Source organism: Xiphias gladius, chromosome 8 (assembly GCF_016859285.1).
Source record: "Xiphias gladius isolate SHS-SW01 ecotype Sanya breed wild chromosome 8, ASM1685928v1, whole genome shotgun sequence".
Taxonomy (NCBI): domain Eukaryota; kingdom Metazoa; phylum Chordata; class Actinopteri; order Istiophoriformes; family Xiphiidae; genus Xiphias; species Xiphias gladius.
The window spans coordinates 15,439,984-15,463,282 of record NC_053407.1 but is presented as its reverse complement, the minus strand read 5'-3'; the positions used below and the strand labels follow the sequence as shown (position 1 = coordinate 15,463,282).

The 23,299-nt window shown below is 40.6% G+C and overlaps 1 protein-coding gene across 2 annotated transcripts in view; it reads left to right on the top strand.

Annotated features, from left to right (window-relative positions):
• Positions 1-3,111: 3,111 nt before the first annotated feature.
• The window catches only part of sema3ab (sema domain, immunoglobulin domain (Ig), short basic domain, secreted, (semaphorin) 3Ab), a 43,133-nt gene continuing 22,945 nt past the window's right edge, over positions 3,112-23,299 (top strand). Inside the window, exons 1-3 of one of the 2 annotated variants that reach the window (XM_040132189.1) lie at positions 3,112-3,144; positions 8,728-8,784; positions 19,960-20,113. In XM_040132189.1, coding sequence (XP_039988123.1) covers positions 19,990-20,113 — 124 coding nt within the window. In that variant the 5' untranslated portion in view covers positions 3,112-3,144; positions 8,728-8,784; positions 19,960-19,989. Of the gene's footprint in view, positions 3,145-8,727; positions 8,785-19,959; positions 20,114-23,299 lie in introns of those variants that run through there. The other variant, XM_040132190.1, reaches the window with a different exon arrangement.

Genomic DNA, 23,299 nt, shown 5'->3' with positions numbered 1-23,299 from the left:
ACCCCCCTCTGCATCCACGCATACACACGCATACACACGCATACACACGCATACACACGCACGCACACGCACACACACACACACACACACACACATGCTTCATTGAATATTTAATCTAAAAGAAGTGAATTACTGAATTACTACTACACATGTTAGTCATTTGATCAATTATAACAGTTATTGTGGACATAATAGAGCTATTGATCACATAGTGAAAATGTTTCTGTGGTAAAATAATAATGATATTGTCAAAAATAAAAATTTAAACAATTACTCAGACAATATGCCAAGTCTGTATGGGTGCTGTGGTTTCTTTAATTGCCTATTTTGGAACCAAATACCAACCTTCCTTTACAATATTAATACCAGACACACATGAGTGGATTGAGTAAGAATGTGATTTTTTTGTACTGTATTTGTTGGGACTTCACTATTGTTCTGACTGCCAGTTAAGTAGTGCTGACTGCATAGTATTTGAAATGGGTACTTTATATTGGTGTAATTGTCAGCTTGTTGTCAGCCATTTTCATTTTTCAAAGGTGATGGAAGGAAGACATGAATGTCAAGAATTTATGGTTAAGAAAGCATCCAATGTATCAGATTACTAAAGTTCCATTACTAGCTGTTGAGTGATGAAAATGGATCTGACTCTCTGTCTTTGCTCAGTGGAAGCTTGTGGCTTGGTGTCTTTACTATTGATTGGACAAACCCTGTCCTGAGTTGACAGTATTGACATGCTGTCAAGTGTCTGCCATTTGGCTGTATTCAGTATGACCTTGAGAGTGTGAGCTAAACAACATGGCTCCCGACAGAAGTTAGATCAACCAGCTTGCTTGATGCTAAGGTCCACACAACATGTTGTGCAGATTCGGGAGGTTTGCGCATCGGCCCCTTTGTGAGCCTCTGCGACCTATGACTACCCATAACACCCTTCTCTGCGTAGAGATATTTTGTATCTTTGCAGGAGCATAATTCCATTTTAAGGTTATGTTAAGAGTGACACAGGCAGTGTGTAAAAAAATCCAGCGTCCTCATTCATATCAACGATACAACTGAATTAGCATGGCAGGGGTGCCAACACAGAAAAAAATGTACAGGTTGGCCATCCATTGAATGTGACTCTGTACCCTGAGAGCAAAAATCATATGGCCTAGATTCGGCCCAGGGCCTCCATAACTTCTGTCCCAGATCTGTGAAAAGGACCCAGTCCTTTGGCACAATGGGCCAATACTGGTGCAGTTTTGGATGTGGATATGGACTATTTCATTCCCATGAGCCCAGCCCACATCTATTTTGATTAACTGTAAGGTCCAAATGACACTGCTCATAGCCTGTACACAGCGTGTACTCAGGCCGTGTCTGGAACAGGGCGGTAAAATCAGCATAACATGGATCTGTTTGGTGTGGATGTGGATCTGGGCCAGAGTCACAGTTATGTAACATGAGCAGCATAATTCTACATAGGTTGCTACTGTCGTGAGCAAGGAGAAAACAATTGCTGTTCTGATAGCTTTCCAGAGTTATTAAATTAAGTCTAATAATATAAATTCCTGTGTGGCATTTTGGCTTCAAAATGTTAGACATTTTATTTAAACTGAGCTTTTACCTGCAGCAACATGTTTGCTTTAGTACAGCATGAAAATCTTGAATGTGAAGATCAGCCTTTGCTTCAGCTTCTCTAGATTTGATTAAAGCGCCTGTATATTTTGCATTTACAGCAATCTGCACATAGAGCTGCTTAATGATATGAGAACATATGAGGCACAGTTACACTAACAGTTAAGCGGACACAAATACACACAAAGGCACGTAAATGTACACATACTAAAATTGCTTACAGGTTGACAGAAACTCCTCACACAGTGTGGTCCACGTGTTTTGCTTTATGATTTTGAATGTGGATGTGAAAATAAATGAATGGGGGGCGGGCGTACTGCTTCAGTGATGGTCTTGTGGGGATGTGTATGTTATTTTGAAAGTGCTTGCTCTGTAGGTGCTGGATATGTGGCTGTTCCATGGCTGCATGGTGGTGACAGTGTGTGCTGATGAAAACCTCATGCAATGCCATGACTGAACGTGGTTCCAATCTCTGTGTGTGCCTGTGTGCATGTGAGTGTTTTTATCGAAGCCCAAGCTCAGTTGATTGTGGTCCAGGCTCAGTGGACATCACATTAATAAGCTCTGACAGTGAACTGCATTAATTTGACGTGATGACAAGTTTCCAAATGAATGCTCACTGATATCTTTTTTATGTATGTGTGTTTTGTGGATGAGGACATACAGAAAACGGATCATATGAAGTCATGTGTTGGGCTGTTGTAAAGGAAAGATTTGCTGCTCCGCTGGAATATTCTGAATGGTTACAAGGCAGGCTGTTCTACTGTGTACAGCACTTTGGAGAGTTGTAAATCTTTGTCATTTGGGACATAGGCTGTAGATGCTGTAGCCTTTTATGTGTCTGTGGCATCTGGAACACAGTCGGTCACACAGTCTCCATGAATGAGTCATAGATGAGTCTTTCTTCATTAGCTGGATCTCTGTTGTATGATATTTGTATCCCAGCACATTCGCATCTGTGATTCCCCCCCTTCACTCTTCATTAACTCCTTATACCGGCCTACCTGTCTCTCTCTATCTTGCACTCACTCTTTGCCAAATACTGTACACTCCCAGGTTCCCCACAGAGACGGGCATCAGGCGGGCCTGCCCATTGCTAGCCCCCATCCTCCTCTGAGAGCAGCTGACGTCACCTCTCTTCTCCCAGGTGATTCTGTGAGAAACATCAACACTTTCACACGCCAATATGTCTTCCACATCAGAGCAGTAACTAAGGAAGGAACTGTTTGTGTACGGACACACACAAACACAACTGTGTCTATGTTTGGAAGACAGACAGAGAGAGAGATAAGGAAAGAGAGATGCTAATGATCAGCAGTTGGCAAATGGTAGAGGGATGTAGTGAGGACTGATATTACTGCCCACTTAAACTCATCTGGTGTTACTCCAATCCCCAACAGTACTGGCTGGACTCAATGCACACTCATCCTCATGCTCTCTCTCTTACGCACCCAAAGGCGCTCGCTCTCACACACAGTCTCTCAGACACACGGGACTCTATACAATCAGAGATCTGGATTAATAATTGTAAGTGAACACCCTTTTGTTTGTTTCAACAGCATTCTTCCAGGATTATTACAGGAGAAATTATATATCTGTGGATAAGCGACAAGAGACTTGTTGTTAGTTTTCCATAGAGAGGTCTATTGTCTTGTCATCGCTGATATCATGCAGTCAGGGTAAGCCGTTCAGTGATCGCATCTTTTGTCATGGCAATAAAATGAGTCTCATTTACAGTTTGTTGGTGTTGTTAGGCTGAGTAACAGATATGGAGACTCAACCTGAAAATTCACCCCGGGGGAAGCAAACATGCCATGTGATCGCATAACATAACACAACATGGTGTTTTTGTATGTGTGTACATCACATCAGCGTAGTAACCAGGAAAGCGACTCAGTCTGTGTGCTTGTGTGTTATTTATGATGGCAGCCCAGTTTATGGAATAATGAAGTGTTCAATGTTCAATAATAAACCCCAGGCTTTTATGCAGTCTATAGAGTCTCATAATTGGCATTTTGGTCTGGAGTTAGAGGGCAATTTTCAGCAGATGAAAGCGCTCACAGCTCATGTATTTCGTTTAGGTGTGAAGCTTGAGGAAATCTCCTCAGTATGACATTTGTTTTGCCTTCACATGTCATTTGCTTGTTTGCTGGTTTCTGTGGAGATACATTTCAAATTTGCACAATATATTTTATAACTTTAAGAAATAATAACTAAATGAGGTATTACATGATAGACTATAGTATAGTATACTATAGAAAGTACAGTTCATGACCAAAGATGACGTTACCCCCCCCAACACACACACATACACACACAAATCTGTGAGTACACCCCTCACCTACTGTATCTCTTTGGCTGAGGGTCTAATGGGATATCCTGCTTCCTGTAACCTCCAACATGACTCAGTGCAGTTTGTCTTTACAAGACCATCAGCTTCCAAGGAAGAGGTTATCCAGAATCCTAAATATTTGCCTCTATGAGATACAGAATTCATAATGTGAGTTTACAAAACTAATAGAAATCAACCCTTGGGGTGCAATGTGATGATTTAAGCTTTCAAAAGTTAGTCAGAGGAATTAAATGTACCACACAAAGCTCCAAATAATTTGTGTAAAGCACTCTAATTCCTTACGTCTGTAAGTGTTTACACTGATCTTTTAAGTCTCTAATTAAAAGCTATGTACAGGGACATGTTCTACTAAGTCAGTGGCTGAAAGGCGTGAAGGCTTATTTACTGCCATGCTGGACTATGGGGACTAGTTAAAGGTGCTGACAGTGGCTCATGTTGGTCCAAATACTGTAAGACACACACACACACACACGCACACACACACGCACACGCACACACACACACACACACACACACACACACGCACACACACACACACACACACACACACACACACACACACACACACACACACACACACACACACACACACACACACACACACACACACACAGATGCACACAACAGCAAGATAGATTGTGCACAGCTGCCCTGTCTCGGGAGAGAGATAGTGAGAGAGAGAGAGAAAGGAGAACGGACTATACTCTCCTCAACATAACCACTCCCTACCTTACACATAAATATAAACTAACAGCAAGAATGAAAAAATGAAAAGAGGGAGTGACAGATTTTCATACTTTCTATTACAAAATTAATGAATCAAAGTCCTGTGCATTAACAAACAGAGCAAATGTCATTATCAGCGTCCCAGCTCCTGCAAAGTTGCAGCCTGCTTTCTGGGATACACAAAGTGCTGAATCTCTGCTGAGGACAGCTTGAACTGAAAATGCATTGTCTCTTGGCATTTAGTCTGAATTTTCCCCCTCACATGGTCAGCTGTTGAAAAGCCAGAACCATGCGCACGGTTTATGTTTCTCTGAGCACAATGCAACAGATTATCTCTCATTAAGTGTCGGTGACCGTTACCATATGGAGGTGAGGTTGAGAGGGGTTAGCAAAACTTTTCTGCTACTGCTCAACCAGATCCTGTAAAGATCTGTATGGTTTCTAGGAAAAAGGAACTGAGTTTGAATATGAAATATGCAACAACACGACTGTAGTAAGACAAAACAGCTCATGCTTTTAAAAGCTTGGAAGGAAAGTAGGGGGGATTAGTTCAGTCAGGGAAGTTGCATTGTGCTTTAAAACTTCTCTGATCACACTGTGAAATGGCTGTAAGAAGTTTAAAGAGCACAGTCTGAGCGACATTTTTTATGTCCATCTGCTAACAATACCTCAGTTGAAAACAAAGGTATATATGGGCTCCCCCTGTATCTACTATCATCGCATAAAGTGGCAGAAAGCATGGAGTCACTTATGCTATTTCCTCTCATTATACCCTCTTCACAAAGTGTTAGGGTTAGTGAGCAGAGTGCTAATTGAGCCTTAAGATAGCTCAAACGAAATGTGCTAGTAGTTTACTCCCACCACAGTCTGTCACTGGCATGAACAGCAAATCTTAAGTGGTTGTTATGGTTTCATTATGAAACAGGCATTCCTGTTGAATGTTTGCTGGCAGTTAAATATTTCTCTCACCAGAGACTCTTTGTTAAGGATCCAGACAGAATCACTCCCATGTCAATGGTCTTTATAAAAGAAGTAAACAGAGGAATTCCCAAAGAATGCTTAGGGTTTTCCTATAGTGTACACACAATATCTTAAGTTCTTGCTATCTCAAGGTCTTCTTTGGCACGAGCAGTATTGCCATTAATGTATTTTTTTTTTTTTTTAAATTACCGAGATATAATTAAGTTTTACCAGGGCTATGAAATGCTTTCTGCATTTGATTATTGTGGATTTTAGCATGTGGGTATAGCCTATAAATTGCTAAGCAATGCCACCTAAATAAAAGGTGGCATATTTTGAGGAATTATTTCCTGATGGAGAGCTGCAAGTGACTAAGCATTTTCTTGTACATTTGGTTGGACAAATATCAGGGAGCCAGGATGGTGATTGATATTTTTGTTTCTGATCCAGTGCCAAGGATTGTCATAGTGGAAGAGCATACTGCAGAAACCAATACCAATATCAGTACTAATACTAATGACTATACATCTAATTAGTAAGACCTTTTTAACTTTTCTAAATTTGTTTTCAAGGAGCAAAGATTTCTATATGATACACCCAGAATAACAAGTAACAATAACATCCTCATATAGGTTGACATTACAGGATTTGTATGAATAAATTACAGCTACAGTAAACAGACTTTCTGAAAATATCACATTTGGTGATATCTTCTATGAAAATTAAAACACTGTGAAGAGGTGACTCACTGAGTGGAAGGAAAGTGGTCACCAGGGACATATTGCACTTGCTTGTTAATTTACTGACAGTACATGTGGAAATAATGCTGTGGTAGCATTAAACAGTAAATTGAACAGTTATCTGTATATTAGCATAGGATGGCAAGAGGGAGTCAGCGTTGTTCATATTTAAAAAGTAACAAGGACCCTAGTCCAGCAGGAATAGGATTACGATCCAGTGCAGTTTTAATACTGTTGCTTTTGATATCAATCTGTGAATCAAAGAGTGCAGACATCATATATGTGTTGCATATTTTCAGGTTATTTAATGTTGACTCTTTCCTTTATTATTCAAATACGACACAGGTGTTTTCTTGTGATAGATCTCTTAATAAATAAAAGAAGTTTGATTTAGTCCAAACACATGCTTGTGCAATTGTCTTCACTAATCTGGAGGTTCCTCAGAACTCGTACTGTGTATTTTTTTTCTTTTAGTGCCATCTGTGTATTTCCCACCGTCTATCCACCTCATCTTTCCTTTTCACAATTATTTGCTCCATTTTTCAATCCAGTCACTCTTTTCTAAATTCACTCATCATCTCTTTATCCTTTGTTCCAGCACTCACCTCCTTTCACCTCAGCCACACACCGTCATCCCCACCCGAAGCCCTCCTGGTGCTGACAAAGATGGGTGCTCTGCTAGTTCATGCTAGCTGACCCATTAGGTTAACCCCTCTGCTCCACCGGACACTTCTGTTTGCAAACTGTGACAAAGTATCAGATTTACCCTATTCTCTGGGTGCAGGAAGCGTGGAGGAACAGGGGATCTAGACATGTTCCTCCATATTACCTGTCACACACTCGCCCCACCCTCCGGTGCACAAATTCACTGACACATGTAGACATGCCTGCGCGTGCTCGCTCACAGGCAGACACACATGCCTAACGCATTCCAGGAAAAACCGGGTGAGTGAGACCCTTAGTTGTTAGGTTGCTGTTCTGCATAAAAACCAGCCCCTGTCAATGAAGGACAAAGCCTTATTAAATTAATTGAAGTGATAATTTAGCATTTGATAAAGTTGCCCCAAGACTCGGAATTATAACACGTAGTCTGTTTTAGTCACACACAGATATCCTAGTTAGCTAAATGAGTCATTAATTTTAGCGGAGCATTATTAAGATAAAGTTAATGAAGGAAAGACTAATTAAGACATGATGAATTGACATGTCTGCCAACACCCATTATTACATTATCTACTGCTTTTCTGTTATCACACTTATCTTCCTTTACTGCAGAATGCCGCCTGGAAATTAGACATTAAAGTGTCATCCAACTGGTTTATCTTTGAGATTGACATTAGCTGGGACTTAGAGGGAAGTTAGTTTTTTTTTTAGCTTACTTCAGTACTTTTACAGATCATCATTATTATTTTTATACTGTAACAATGTCTTACTGGCCTGCAGAAATAATAGTGTCGAGCTTGTCCAGCTATAAAAGAGATGAAGTGGATGCCTGGAACTGCTGTTGCCAGAACAAACACACTGAGCACTGCTGTTTCAGTCACACTTGTACAGCTTTTACTAACTAAGCAGTGTATAGACATTAGCTGCAACAATTACAACATGAGGCCATGTTCAGACCAAACAACACTGAAAAACACAGCCTTACATTTTATGGAGACTACTAAGTGTGATGCTGAAGGTTTGTTGATATTATAATGAATCTGCTTGATTATTATCTTCTGTTATTCCATGTTTTCCTGACTTGAGCGTCTTATCCCGTGAAGGCGACTGCTGACCCCACTGACCATAGAAAACTACACAAATTACAGCACACAGGCACATTTTTAGCTGATCTGACATTGCCTCTGATCTTCCTTTCTCTCTCAATATTGCATTAATTGGGTGAAAAAAATAAGGGTTTTATTTTAGTTAACGCCAAAATCTTGCACAGATTGTGCTGTAACTACTGTTATTTTATGGAGACTACTGCACTGGCACAATTTTGGGGGTCCTGTGCACATGGCTCTGGTTAAAAAGAAAAAGAAAAAAAATCCACCGTCTTCAGCAAAAAAGTTGAACCTAGCTCAACTTTTCCGCCAACACGAAGCCATGTCTCGATTGACATTGACCAATGAACTATCTAAATATGTGCAAGTTTACATTGTATTTCATCTTTTCAGCATTACATGAAACAACTGCAGTGAGATCAAATGAGTGCAATTACCTGATACAGATGACATGGTCAAATAATAACATTTATTGGCCTTTGCGACATTGTAAAGATGCTTTAAGTAAACACTGTAGATACCAGAGCCTGAAGGATGTTTCTTTTCCCTCTTTCTTGTTTAGGAAGGGGGCCTGACAGACTTTGCAGAGCAGCATGTTATAATGACTTGATATCCTGAGGTGAGTTTCACTTTGTTTTGAGAAGACTCTTTAAGTGTGCCATTAATTCTCGCTCCTCCCTCTTATGGTGCTGGTCTTCCTCCCCACAGAGTACAGGGTGAAAGGGTGGGGCAGGATTATGATAAGCCTGTCTGTGCAGGTGCTAGATAAAAACAGTCAAAAGGTCACTTATGCCTCCAAAAACTCCTTAATACCTCAATTTCCTTTCAAAGTAAAAAGTAGGATACAGTCAGTGTCAGGAAAGATAAAACTAACAATAACAGAAACCTTATGGGAGGGCTGTGGCAAAAATATTGCATCATAAATATAAATTATTAATAAGCTTGTGCTTTGAGTTTGTTCATAATATTATTATTGCTCTGTGGTGTGATAAGGTCTTATATATCCCATGAGCTTTACTTTTGAGATAATATTGAGTTGGAGTTGAGTCGCTTCTTTTCATTTACTGCTAACTCCAAGACAATATATTATGCAGCAGCATGGCAGACAACATACCAGAGAGAGGGGAGCCAGGCATGATAATACATTGTATTAGTTTATCAATGTTGCTAACATTGTGTTCTCAATTATGCTTTGTTACATATTCCAAATTGGAAAGTTCAGTGTGTCCTTTTTCCACTCAGTTTGATTGTTTTCAACAAACATGGCAAAATATTCACTTCACTGTAGGAGCTTTGACACTGGGCTACTTTGTAGTGCATGTCCAAATGAAGGCATATCATTAACACTGGAGAGACGGTCATGTTTTATACAGAGTGGTTACTCATATACAGATGGCTTTATAGCTGCGGTATGTAGCAGAAACCTGAAGCAGTGAATGCTGTACGGAAGCACAGTAGATTAGAAAACTGAGCCCTCGTTAACAATCATTTAAACCCATGTTTACAACAATCATACTGAATGAATCAACCATAATGGTGAAATCAAAATGATGCATTTTCCCAATTGGACGGACACATGAAAGATACAGAGCATGGTGGTATGATTGGAGATGACAGGATGGGCACTCTAACCCTCTGTGATCACGGGCAGCGGGGCAGAGCCATTGAACGTAGAGGCCAAAGGGGCACAGGCAGAAATAGAATGACTGTGCATGTCAGAATGGTTTGCTGAGTTCCTTTGTTTGTGTTTGTAATCAGCATTACCAAAATGTGTCCGCTCACTGTAACAGTGGTTGCCTTCATCTTCGTTCACCCACGGGTCACTTAAGAGCATACATCTATGGGCACCATGTTGAGGCACCCAGGAAGAAGAACATGAGGGTTGGATGAGCATGAGATAAAGGGATTAGGGAAAGGAAGGGTGGATGAATGAGATTTTTAGACTTGGAGAGTAGTGGCTGTGTTGTGTTTGATGCCTTGGCAGAGACTGGTGTCTGACTAATGAGGCGTGATACATTGGGTTCTGAAATCAGGGCCAAGGGTTCCTTCCTGGGCATGAGTTTCTGGGTTGGAGCTTCTATGTAATTGGACAGCTGGACTCTTTTCCTCATGTATTTTCACAAAAGATGATGCTGTAAGCTTCTCTTCTCTTCTCTTCTCTTCTCTTCTCTTCTCTTCTCTTCTCTTCTCTTTTCTAATGATTCCTGTACTCCTCTTTACTCTTCTCCCAGTTTCTCCCACCCAATGTAGTGAGAGTGCTTGCTATCGGTGCTGTAATCAGAGATTGAGAGATGGATATGTGTTGTTTCTCTCTTCCCTCCTGGTAACAGCCTCTCCTACTCAACCATGACAAACCCAGCAGTTATTGATACTTTAGCTAAAGGGGTCATACAATAATACCCCCTTCTGTTTCTGCAGGTTGTAGGGGTTCTCCCTACCTAATTTGATGCAGAAACTCTTGGTAGTCAGTGAGTGCCCTGTATTAACTTACAGGAATGCAGCTCTCTACTTAGAAGTGAAACTAAACACACTATCCTTTCATGATGACTTGTTTTTGTCTCCAGGGCACTCATTCTGATAAATGCGTTTTTATGTGACATGTAATCTGATCCGCTAAAAACATGTTTGTATGTAGTGTTTACATCAATGTAATATTAGGGTCAAAGCAAAGCTCAGATATTGGTGAGCCATTATACAAATGGAATATTAATCCTAAATGCTTCTTGCTGCGTCATAAAGATTATTTATGAGCCAGATGTTAAAAATCTTGTTAAAATGATATAGCTGCACCTGGCAGACAGCAGAAGAAGTTCAAGTATGTGCGTATAAAAACATACCTGTGGATGAGTGTAAATATAGGAAGGCAGAGGAGGAATGAAGGGTGGAGTAGTTAATGCAAAAGATTGCAACAGATTAATTCTAGTGAAAAATACATGTTTTTGTTAATTCTTAAACAAAAAAATCTAGCATGGTAGATGTAGAGTCAAGACCTGGGCTGACCGGGCAGGATGAAAGGCATGTTGTGTCACATTTCTGCTACGTGTCCAGCAGTAAGCTAAAATGAGGTGCAATTTCCTCTTGACTAATTAGTGTGGAATTGCTGCTGTTTTATCCACCTCCCGAGGGCCTCAGCAAAGTGAGCTTCTAGCTGGTCTTAAGGCACTGGAAGTTGTCTGGATGAGCATTGGCAGACATAGACAAGACATGGGCAGAGAAGTGTGAACAAGAAAGGGAGGAGTGACAGAAATCATCAGCCAGAAGTTGTATCTGTTGGTTTTATGTGGGGTAATGTGGGAAGAAACACAATTCCTTTTTTTGGCCTCATCTCTGCCAAAACAGCAGCTCCAAATGACTTGAGACAGATGCTTCTCACTTTAGATGATGTTAAGAGCACTGATGGAGCCTACGAGCCATACAGCAGGCCCATAATGACACCTCTCTGTGATGCTTTTTGCACCATGGGAGGGGTGTATTCAGTGTTGATTGATGTTCACCTGTGGACATTGATTATTCCTGCTTCAAAATCATCAAGTAATGATCCTGTCCTCTGGTCCTTTCTTATCAGCTGAACTGAGTTATCTTGTACCAACTTTTTTTATCTAATTTTTCACACTTTTGCTTCTTCTTTTTCTTCCTTTTTGTTGCTGTCCATGTCTTGTCCTCCCTTCATTCTTCTCCTTCACTTCATCTTTTGTGACTCTCAATGATTTAGAGTAGGTAGACTGTATTCACTAAGGACAGAACAGTCCAAGGCTGAATGAGGATTATTGGGTTTATGTCAGAGTCAAGGTTTGGATTGAAAGTATAAATCTGGGTGGAAGGATGCAGGCTCATGGATCCTTACTGTTTGACCTCAGCTTAACACCAGAAGCCCCATTAAAAGAGACGCCCCAGAACGATCGATCAATCCCCTCCTTCCCCCCCAGACTCCCCTGCTATCGACAAGGTCAGTTAATCCATCGCAAAATGTCAGAGCACACAATGTTTATGGGCTCAACTGACATTGCTGATGTGCACATTCAGGGGTCAGCTGTGGCAAGCAAAGCGATTTGACTGAAATGCACAAAGAAGAATTACAAGGACATTCCACATAGTCTTTGGGAAGAACAATAAGCAAGGTAAATATTAAAGCATCATAAAATGCTTGCTTACATAACAATTAAGTTTGCACTAATGCTCTTTTCATCAAAGCTTAATAGGTAATCATTTTTACAAATATATGTCAAAAAGAAGTATGCAATTTGGATCTGACAGTAACAGCCTGTCTCCCACTAACAGTCAATGTTGGTTTTGTTTTACCAAAACCAAATAGTTTACGTTTGCCTACACCAAACCTTAGGTGGGACACCAGAAACACTCATGTGAATCATGTATGTAATGGTCATATGGGTCATTTTAAGGGAACAGACAATTAATTGGGTGGAACTGTCAGACCTATTCTACATTTTTGCTGGGGATTTTCACAACGTTGGTCCTTCTGTTCATTTTTTGACTTTAATGATGACAGATGTTGTTTTCAGTCTACTGGAGCTACGTGCTCAGAGGTTAGGCTTTACCCAGAGTGACACAGGCACCTAGTTGACCCCCTTCTTTTCTAATCAAAGACTCAGCAGGGGCATAATCCCAAGACTTCTGTATTGATTTTCAATGAAGTCTAACATTTAACCCAGAATAAGCCCCAGCACAACATGACAATAGTCACTGAATGGCGACTGAATTGGACCGTCAAGTTGGCTATTGTGTAAAATTACAGTCAGAGAGTGAACATAGCTCCATTTTAACAGTTACATTTTAGTTCCTCATGGAGCAAAACCATTAGAAAATACTGAATGTTGATTATTATTTCAAGACTTTGTGTAAGTTGGCAAAATTGAGCAAGCAGGGAAATATGTCTATGTCCTAAGAATAGTGTATCAGCAGGATGGAACTTTTTGGAACTGGAGAAACAGTAGCTCCTGTGTGTCTTGCTAACCACTTTGCCATTGGCACTGCCCGCAATGAGGGGAAAAAAGAGGTTTACTCAGTCACATGTTCGTCTAGAAGAAGTTATTGTTATGTCTACTTCCAGAAAGTATACCATTACATGGTGGGCTATGGTTTAGTACGTTATGGTTCTTTCTCTCTTTAATTCCAAGTCTTTTCCTCTTCACACCTTGAGCTACACGGGGCTTGCTGTGTTAACCACCAGGAGTATGACAGAGAGACAGAAAGTGAAGTGTATAGTCATGTCAATTCAGTTTGGTATAGCGTGAACAAAGTGAGTGGTGTGATGTCTAGACTGCTGTCTGAGTCAATAAACAGCACCAGTGATGAGTTTCAGCTTGTCTATCTCCGCCATACATACACACACACACACACACACACACACACACACACACACACACACACACACACACACACACACACACACACACACAAACATGCACACACAATTTTAACAGTGACCAAAGCATATTGTAACCTCTCACTGAAGGAAAGTGGAAAGCGAGACACAAATCGGCTTCGCGAACATAGGTGTTTTATTCTCAAGTGATTTATTACTTTCGTACAGTAAATCTGCAAAACTGCAGCAGTTTTACAAACCTTGTAAAATATACAATTTATGTGGCAGATGTTGGATTTAATGATGGAGTAAAATAGCCTAAACAACATAAGTTATGGAAAGAGAGTTTCCAGGAAGTTCAGACTGTATTTCAGATTTGGTTGTGCAGGTCTCAGTGTTGTTGCATTACTTCTTGGCCAAAATGTATATTTCTTGTACACTTCTTATTTCTAGTAAAACATGGGGCTTGCTTTTGCGTGATAACATCTATTTATGAATATATTGAGACAGAATCATAAAGTCACACATATGTCTAAAATGTGTCTGCATGTGTTTTTCGTTTAATAGAAATATTTTTGTGTGTCATCAGGATCAGTGCAGATAATCATCAGCAAGCCATTCAGTAAGAGGAAAGGTTTACAGTTCCAAAACTCAGTTTATGAAAGGATATTTGGAAAAGTCCTGCAGGATCATAGAGCAAGTGTAATGGTTTCTTTCAGAAGAGGCAATAGCACTAATATTATTTTAAGTTAATGCATTAATAGATAGCTAAGACAGAAATGGTGCATGACTTAAACTGCACTGCATATCTGGTTTGTATCTCTCAAACATAAAAGCTCTGTTGGGACAAATACAGTTTAGAACCAAAGCTGATTCACCATGATAGCAGATCGCTATAAAGGGAGCACCTCAAGGAATCCAAGCATATAAAGGATTGTCAAGGAAATTAAGTGTCTGCCAAGTGGTGCTGCACAACTTCACGAAGGCAAACAAAAAGTATAACATACATTATCACTGTGTGGCTTTTAGGTTTTTTCATGAAGTCATCAGACGTTCTGCTCACAAATGTCATAAGGCACGCTGATATTCATCCCATTCTACTCTTTGCTAGCCTGCACTGTTTTCCACGTGGTATCTTATTTAACACAATCACATGGTGAAAAGACATCTTAGTATGTACACCAGTATGTCTTGAATGACCTGAAGAATTTCCCATACTGTGTTACTTTATTTGTAGGAGTATATGACCCATAAACTGTTCCCAGTTTATGGGTACTGGTGCTGTCAAACTCTGGATAGCTACATGTGAGTCAGGGAGCGTCTGTGTGTTTTTGTTGTTAGCAGGTAGCCTGAAGGTTGAAATATTGATGGATGATGATAAATTCATGGGGCTGGTGAAAAAGTGACGCACATCCAAACAAACGCTGTATCTTCTGATCCTAGTGTTAATGCCCATCAGTGGCAAACTGGTGTTGTCCTCTAGAGAAGCAATGTTGTGAATGAAATGGAGTTTGCATTCTCGTTAATATGTAATGAAATTTGAGATTGTTGTACAATTGTGCTTCAAATTTTGGCGTGCTTACAGAATTTACATTTTTGATCATATGAATACACACTCAGTTTTGCGATAGTGGATCTGTGGTTGCCACAGTAAGGGTGTGGTTGCTTTGGGGTTGAAGACGATACACTTTTCCCAGTAATTTATTCATAGCTCTGAGGTTTTTACTGTATTTTTCATCCATTTTTCATTAAGAAAGAGTAAATCACCAACAGCATGGGGTTTATTCAGTCATGAATAGTGCATAGCATACTATGTCTATTATGCCATACACTCATGAGTCTGCTTACATAGAGGAGTCAGAGTTGAAAAGAGTCTTTACACACTTTGTTTGATGACAGCAATGACAGATATGCGAAAATTTGGTTTTACTCTCCCAAATAGTGGTCTAAATACTGCTACTAGTGTTCAGCAGTGGTCAGATTAGATGCGTTTTTCTTGTACATCGTCTCCCCGATCCCACTTGGGTTAAGTTGTTGAGGACTTGAGCTGTTCCCAATAGCTCCCAAGGTGAAGAAGAGCCTTCCCTTTTTCCATCATACCAAGACCTGCTGGCTCACATAACTGGCTTTCATCACTGCATGTTTCTATGTGTGTGTGTGTTTTATGCCCATAATAACCACAATGCCAATACACCAGTCCTGTCATAGGCAGGAACCCAGTATCCATTGGTACTGGGCAAAGTGCATCACTGCATCATAGAATTAAATCCTAACAACAGTATTTTAAATCTCTTATAGTCATTTTTCCAGTCAGAGGAACTGAAAAGCAGATGAAATATGAATGCCTTGACGAATCATTTTCATAAATCATCTGTAATATTACTCTTGATAGTTTTTATTCATGTACTTTTTGCGGATGTGAGCCTTGTTTTTTAAATTTTTGATTTTTAATTTTCTTCTTGCATGCTGCGTGGTCTAGTCACTCAAAGGTGCTTTTTGTGAAGCTAATCTACAGCTGGGTGGGTAGATGTAGCGGTGAACTATGCAGGCTGGTATTGTAAAGGGTAGGTGGGCAGCAAATGTTGTTAATTTGCTTGTCTTGGGCTTTTGGTTCATTTTGATGGGGCAAATCCTCTCATTTAGGGGATTATGTTCCCAGGCTTGTGGAGAGTTGGTGGAGGTCAGAGAGGATGAAACAGAGAAAAGGAGGAAGGGACAGTTGAATGGAGAAAGTGATGGAAAGAGCTTTCGCTAGGGGGTATAGCTGTAGATAGATGGGGAGACATGGAAGCCGATGGGGGTTAATGTATGTACCTGTGAGGAGTGGGGGGATGTGATGTTCAGGAAAGGCAGAAGAGAAAAGCAGCTTGTATGTGTAGAGATCTGAGGGTAGGGGGTATACCTCGTGGGGAGGTGGGGAGAGTATTGTTTAAGAAAGCCGGAGTGAACTCTGATGGGGGGCTCCAGCTCTCAGTGGGTATCGACAGATCTCCACTGCTGTCCCTGCTCTTCAGCCCTCATCAACCCCACTTCCAAACATACCATGGCTCTCCACAAGTTAAAGAAGTCCCCCCTCCCCTACTGCACTCACACATATGAGTTGATGAACTCTGAAATGGTCAGAGTACTTCAGGCCCTCTTTCTTAGTGAATGGAAGAGTTTAGACCATGAGGCTGAATTGATGCTTTAAAAAAGCAGCATTCTCCTTGAAACACACAACTCACTTTGGGCTCTGTAAAAACCCACACATAGTCAAGGACGTGTCCCTCTTTTTATTGGACCAATGTTATTCAGTATATTTTTGAACCATAGCTGGGCTGAGGAGTGAGGGGCAAAGGAGGATGGGATTCAACAATTTTACAAGGCTGTAAAACTTAAGAAAGTTCTGAAAACAAAGAAAATTTGTCTCCAGGCCATTCAGAAATAACTAAAATTTTGAGGGTTAGTAAAGAGCAAGGCTTAAGTATAGAAATGAAAAAGATCAAGAGAAAAGGTTAGGGAAGTGCATAGAATGATTGAGTTAGGATAAGATGTGAATTCAAAGGGTTCAGAGGGATTCAGTGGAGAAGTGGAGAACTCTTGAGTTGGAGGCTCTGAATACCTCCCCTGTGTCAGGAACTGGAACATTCTACCCACTGTCTTTTTTTTCTTTGAGGAGGGTCCAAGAGGATTTAACAGCCAATTTTCAAGCCTGCATATACATTTTTGATAAGAATCAAACAGAATCAAAAGTGATGGTACTTCAGCTAAGAGCTGATTTGACATATATTGCAAGGAGCTATATTTACTGTTATCCACTTACCACTTGCACATCAAATGCATGAAAACACTTTACAGTTATCAACATGCAAGGAGTATGGCCAGAAGAAGTATGGAGTAACATTCTCAAGTCGGCCATTCACTCCTAACTCACCTCAAACAATCACTCCGTCTGGCCTTAGTTATGGTAGATTGTGTTACGTGATCCTTGAAATAATGAACTGGTACATCAACACGCTGCCTATCCCACATAGCAAAGAAAATTATCTGTCTGTTCCGGCCCCTAATCCAGTCTGTTTTGGAAGCAGAGACTGTGGCGTGACACTTGTTCCCCATAGTCTCCAGTGTTCTCCCTGGAACATCCGAGCGCCAGTTTACATTAGCATAACTGTGAGGCCCATCCACTCACTACAGGATTAGTTCAGCTCTCCTCCCACTGTCTGATGGCTCTTTATCCAGATGGATAGCCAGTTAGAGGTCTTAACCACACATGCCACCAAAGTCATTATCATTCACCACGAGAAGGAATCAGCTCACTCTAAACACCAGGGTCTGGTGTTTAGAGTGAGATTGACATCTCATTTGGGATGGTTTAAGAAAAAAGACAGGGAACTCCCCTTCAGACTATGATGGAGTAGCCAATAAATGCCCAATCAATCTGTCTTTATGCTAAAGTGACTTGTAATGTTTTCGGAACACTGTATTTATGTAAAAACTGGAGAGATTGATTGTTGCTAATAGACATTTGTGCATGGTGTAAGAGTTTTTACACTTGTTCATGTTGGTACCCAAATCTGGTAAAAATACTTTATGTTATTTTTGGAATGATGTTCTTTGCTCAGTATAAAAACTTTCTTGTTTTTCCACAGAATGATGTTTGTCACACTTTAACCCAGAAGACAGACTTAAACTTGAAGATTAAGCTAAGGTTGAAAAAAACTTAATTCTAGGAACTTCTGTGTTCGCCCATGAGATTGTTAAAACTTAAGTGACGCCAACACCAGACAGATGGGTCTGACAAGATATATTTGTCTGTTGTTCAGATAGTTCTATATAAACCATGAACTGCAACACTGTAATGGCAGCTTTGCCACTAATCCATCAGACTCAGGTAAATATATTGCTGATGCTTTACATTGCAAGGGAGCCACTTAAATAGCATACAACTGGTATAGTCACTTTGCAGTCTCACTCTCTGGCTTCTTCAACTAACAGAGAAAAATTCTATCTACTGTAAATTGTAAGAGGAGTGCTGATATTTCTTCCTGAAACATTAAATAATAGTCAAACTGGACTTTTAATCAACTGACACACTGACACCCTTGTAGTGAATTAAGAGCATAATACATTTGAGCACAAATTTGATTATTTACGATACAATAGATAGATCGTTATGAAATGGTTAACCATTCAGTATATTGCAGGTCTTCAGAAAAAAAGAGGAAACAGAACAATGCAAGACAGAAAAAACAGAGGGGATTCAACTGATATAAAAGCTAGCCATAGCTACATAACGTAGTAATAATTAAATAAATGTAAATCCATTAAAATGTGTGATACACACCTTGTGCATATTGAAGAATTGAGTGAAAGAAAGCTAGGAGACAATAGACATATTTGGACACAAAGTCAGTGTTTACATTGTTGGAAGTGGGAGTTTGATATATCTTCTATGCTATTGTACCTGATAAATGTGATGTCTTTATTTCATATTTTGTTAATTGTTTTTAAAAGTTACAACATCTAATTAAAAAAAAAAAAACTGTATATAAAAGTGTCATCTACATAAAAACAGCCTATAATAACTGAGAATCCTCACTAAGAGTGAGTTTCCTGGTAATGTTTCATGCTCTGCTGTGTTTTCCTGTTTTCACAGTCTCTCTAACCTCTTGCCTTGCCCTAACCTTTCCTCTTCTACTACTTTTGCTTTCACAGTTTTCTTTTTTCTCATGCTTTCTGTGCTCTCTCACCCTTTCTCCCGCCTACACTGCACTCTCTTCTTTTCTCAGTCCTTCTCTCTCTATCTCTCTCTCTCTCTCTCTCACGCTCTCTCTCTCACTCTGACTGTGCTGTCTGCCTCAGCTGTTCTCAGTTGCACTGTGTGCCTTGTGCTGAGGGGACAGGGCAGAGCTGCGCTGAGTGGGGCTGTACTAGTCCAGACCAATGTTGAGTAGAGAGAGAGGCAGATACAAAAACAGTGTGAAGAGGGAGAGAGACAGACTTAATGCAGATTGTGCTTTACTAGGAGACTGGATTAACAGCTGAAACAACCTGGACCTGATTTTCTTTCTTTAGCTAAAGGTAGAGAGTCAGCGATAACGGCTTGCTGTTCAGACAGAGCTTCACGCTGTTTAGGTTCCAGGGGAGAAAACTATGGCAGATGTATCCAGACCATCTCACTCTTCCTAGCATTTAGGATGGCAAAGATCTCCTATTTATGCTTAGTTTGGTTAAGTTTACCTTGGACTTGTGGACCAGTGTGGGAGACTCTCTTGCAGTGGCATTGACCCATAACCCCCAACTCTGCTTTGCAGGTTCTGTCTACCTTGGAGTTGGACTCTTATTTTGGCTTTTGACCCCTGGAACAGGAAAGGGTTTTTTAACTTTGCAGGGGGTGAGACCTGGTGAGAACCAGTTTGGACTGACCCACCAGCATTTATTCATAATCACTGGAAAACAGAGACTGACTGCACTGGAGTTGTGTATTTAAAGGACCTGTCTGGCCTCTCTTGCCACAAGACCATGGGCTTTCTCTGGGGCAGCATTATGCTGCTGTTTGGGATGGTTCTGCTCAGGATGGAGGGCAGCAGAGCCCAACAGACCAAGACCAAGAACAACGTCCCCCGGCTAAAACTCTCCTATAAAGGTGAGTTCCTTGCATTTGTATAGTACTTCAGAAATGATAAATCTCTGAAAGATTCAACTTTTCATCATTTTGTGTGTATCTCATAGAACCTTACCTCTTTATCATATAGAATTAAATTCCTATTCCACATGTTGTGCTGACGAAGTGATTGAAGTTATAGTAACAACTTCTAGTGATCTTAAACGTCCCTATGAGGCCGAGAACTGCTTTTGCTCCTTTTACTTGTAAAAATACAAACAGAGTAAACCGAGTTGAAACAAGTAAATTAATTCTTTACAATTCTTGTCAAGCTTTATGGCTTATCAGGTGTATGTAATGCATAACAGTGGGATATGATTTCAGTCAGGTGGTTTAGGTCCACTTTTGAACATTAAAATTCATCTGCAGTCCTCTAAAGCAAGTTCCCATTTAATATTGATGCAGATAACTCTTCCAAATATATTAACTATACACCAATACATTCAGTTTGGCTATCAAAACTGAATGTAATGGTTGCCAAATCAGAAAAAGTGCTCCTGTCTATTAAATATCTATTGTACAACTGAACTGTTGATTACAGAAGTCTGTCAATGATGCACTCTCTCTTTCTGTCTCTCTGTCCCTGTTTTGATCAAGTGCTGTTGTCATTTTGTAATGAAAAGTGGTGCCAGACATAGACTCCATGGCAGTTTAGTGTCATTTATCCCTCTCTCCCTTTCTTTTTTCCTGGATGTCATTTCTCTGCTCCGTTCTTTCCTGCATGGTAATTATACTCAGGATGAATGGTGCAGGTCTGTTTCAGCAGATGGCTTTCCCAAAGAGAAATGTTTCTAGCTCAGCACTGGGAGATCCATAATTATACACACAAGCATGTTCATACTCACACGCACACACACACACACACACACACACACACACACACACACACACACACACACACACACACACACACACACACACACACACACAGAGATAAATACATGGCCATCTGTAGATTGCTAATGATACCTGTGAGCTTATCCTTCATTTTAAATCACATGCTATCAGTTTGGTGAAACACGCCCATTCAGTGATATCTCTATTACAAGTCAAGCCTTCAGGTAGCAGCCTGGCCAGCCTGGTTATTTTGCTGCCGTCGCCGCTTTCAATATTTCCATTAGACCTCATTCGCAGTTTGGGTGGTGGGGACAATATTTGGCACCATCCCTGGCTGAGGAGTTCTAGCCAGAGGATAGTGAGCAGGTATAATTTTCATGCCTGCAGCATGGTGGAAACATTATTCACATAATATTGTGGAATTTCATCCAACATTATCCACTGTAGATCCCATTAGGCAAGTGACATGGGACTATTGAATTATGAATCATTTATATCATCATATAAATTATTTATTACCCCTGTGACACGTGAAGCTGACTCAGATTTGCTCATAGAAAGGAGGAAATCAGATGATCCACTGTAGTGAACTACAGAATAGTATCTACGTAGACAGCCAGCGAAGCTGTGCAGTCCTGAGGAAGCAACGTCTGATCAGTGACACATGGGACTGTGAGTTGAGGGAACTCTGACCCCTAGAGGTCACTGGGAATACTGGGAAAAACTGTGTGTGTCCAAATTAATCTGTCTCTGTGGGGGCAGGCCTCCACACACTTCCACATGTTTTTAACTCTACTGAAGACTTGAGTCATATGAACACAGCAGGGAAGTGTTTATCTTTAAAGCGTGAACCTGAGCAGCAGCCTGCTCCTCCACAGTATGAGCTCCTCAATGAATGCACTTAGGCTCTCTGAAGCATACATACATGAAACACCACCACTACCATCGCACACACACACACACACACACACACACACACACACACACACACACACACACACACACACACACACACACAAACAAACAAACACACACACACACACACACACACACACACACACACACACACACACACACACACACACATCCCCAACCTCTCCGCTCAACCCCAGGAGATTCCAACAGATCTTTGAGAGTGAGGGTCGAGGGGCAGAAGGGCAGTGGAGTCGGGAGAAGGATAACAATGGTACCCCATGGCTACCTAAACATGAGCTAAGGTCCAACTGTATCAACAACTAAGTGACTGGGTGATGATGAGGTAGTAGGAGGCCATGGATTTACAATGCAGCACTACGAATGGAGTCATTTCACATACTGTACGTTATAGTTTGACATTAATTGATATGAGATTGATTCACACCTTTAAGTTAAATGGATCCACTAGGGAGCAAACACAGATCCATATAGTTTATGTATGCAAGTTTATGGGCCACAAGAGGTACAGCACATGTTGTTTACTCTCCAGGGAAGGAAAGTGAGGATACTTTAGTTTTATAGGACATGGGTGTACTGCCAAAAGTACTCCTTCTCTTTGACCTGTCCACCCCTTTCCTGCGCAGAGCCAAGGGCTTGCACTGAAGCACATACACATGTCTACACACACAGGGAAATACATTCACAGCAGTACAACTGAATTATTCGTCGTGAATACCAAGAAAGAAACAGAGCCGAGAACTGAAAAATGAAACTACATAAGAACCTTTGAATTTACTCACAAAATTTTTCTTCTAGTAGTCGCTCATAAAGCTGTTTTCGTTTTTGTTTTAGCCTTATTTTCATTGGACGTGAAACGACTTTTAATCAGAGCTGGAGATGGAGTACGGCGAAGTTCTCCTAAAGACCTTTAATCCAAAAGCACGTTAAGAATCTTCGGAGTGGAGTTGGGTTTCTAGGGGTGTGTACAGTATAAACTCCGAATGGCCCTGCATGGCCATGGGAAGGTATCCTATACATTCAGAGAGCGGGATGTTTGGAGGCTTTCTCGGGTTCCGAATAGTCTGCTCCCCTCCACTGGAGGCATGTTCAGGATTTGTTTGGTAATGTTCCACTCAGAGGAATCTTTGTAGTCATTCGGCTTAGTCATCATCTTTGCCAGCTGCGAAGTAAGATACTCTAAAGAAGAAGCTCACTTTGTTTAGTATGTCTCTTTACATCATCTCCACTGCTCATGGCTATTGGCTGACAAACAGACATAGTGTCATGTAGGGCTGGGCCAAATGTTTTAAATTAATATCACAATATTAATAAGAGCAGTTTTCCAATATTGGTACATATAGCCCTATGCATAATGTATGAAAAATAGTATATGTAATTGTTAAACTGGTTTAAAAT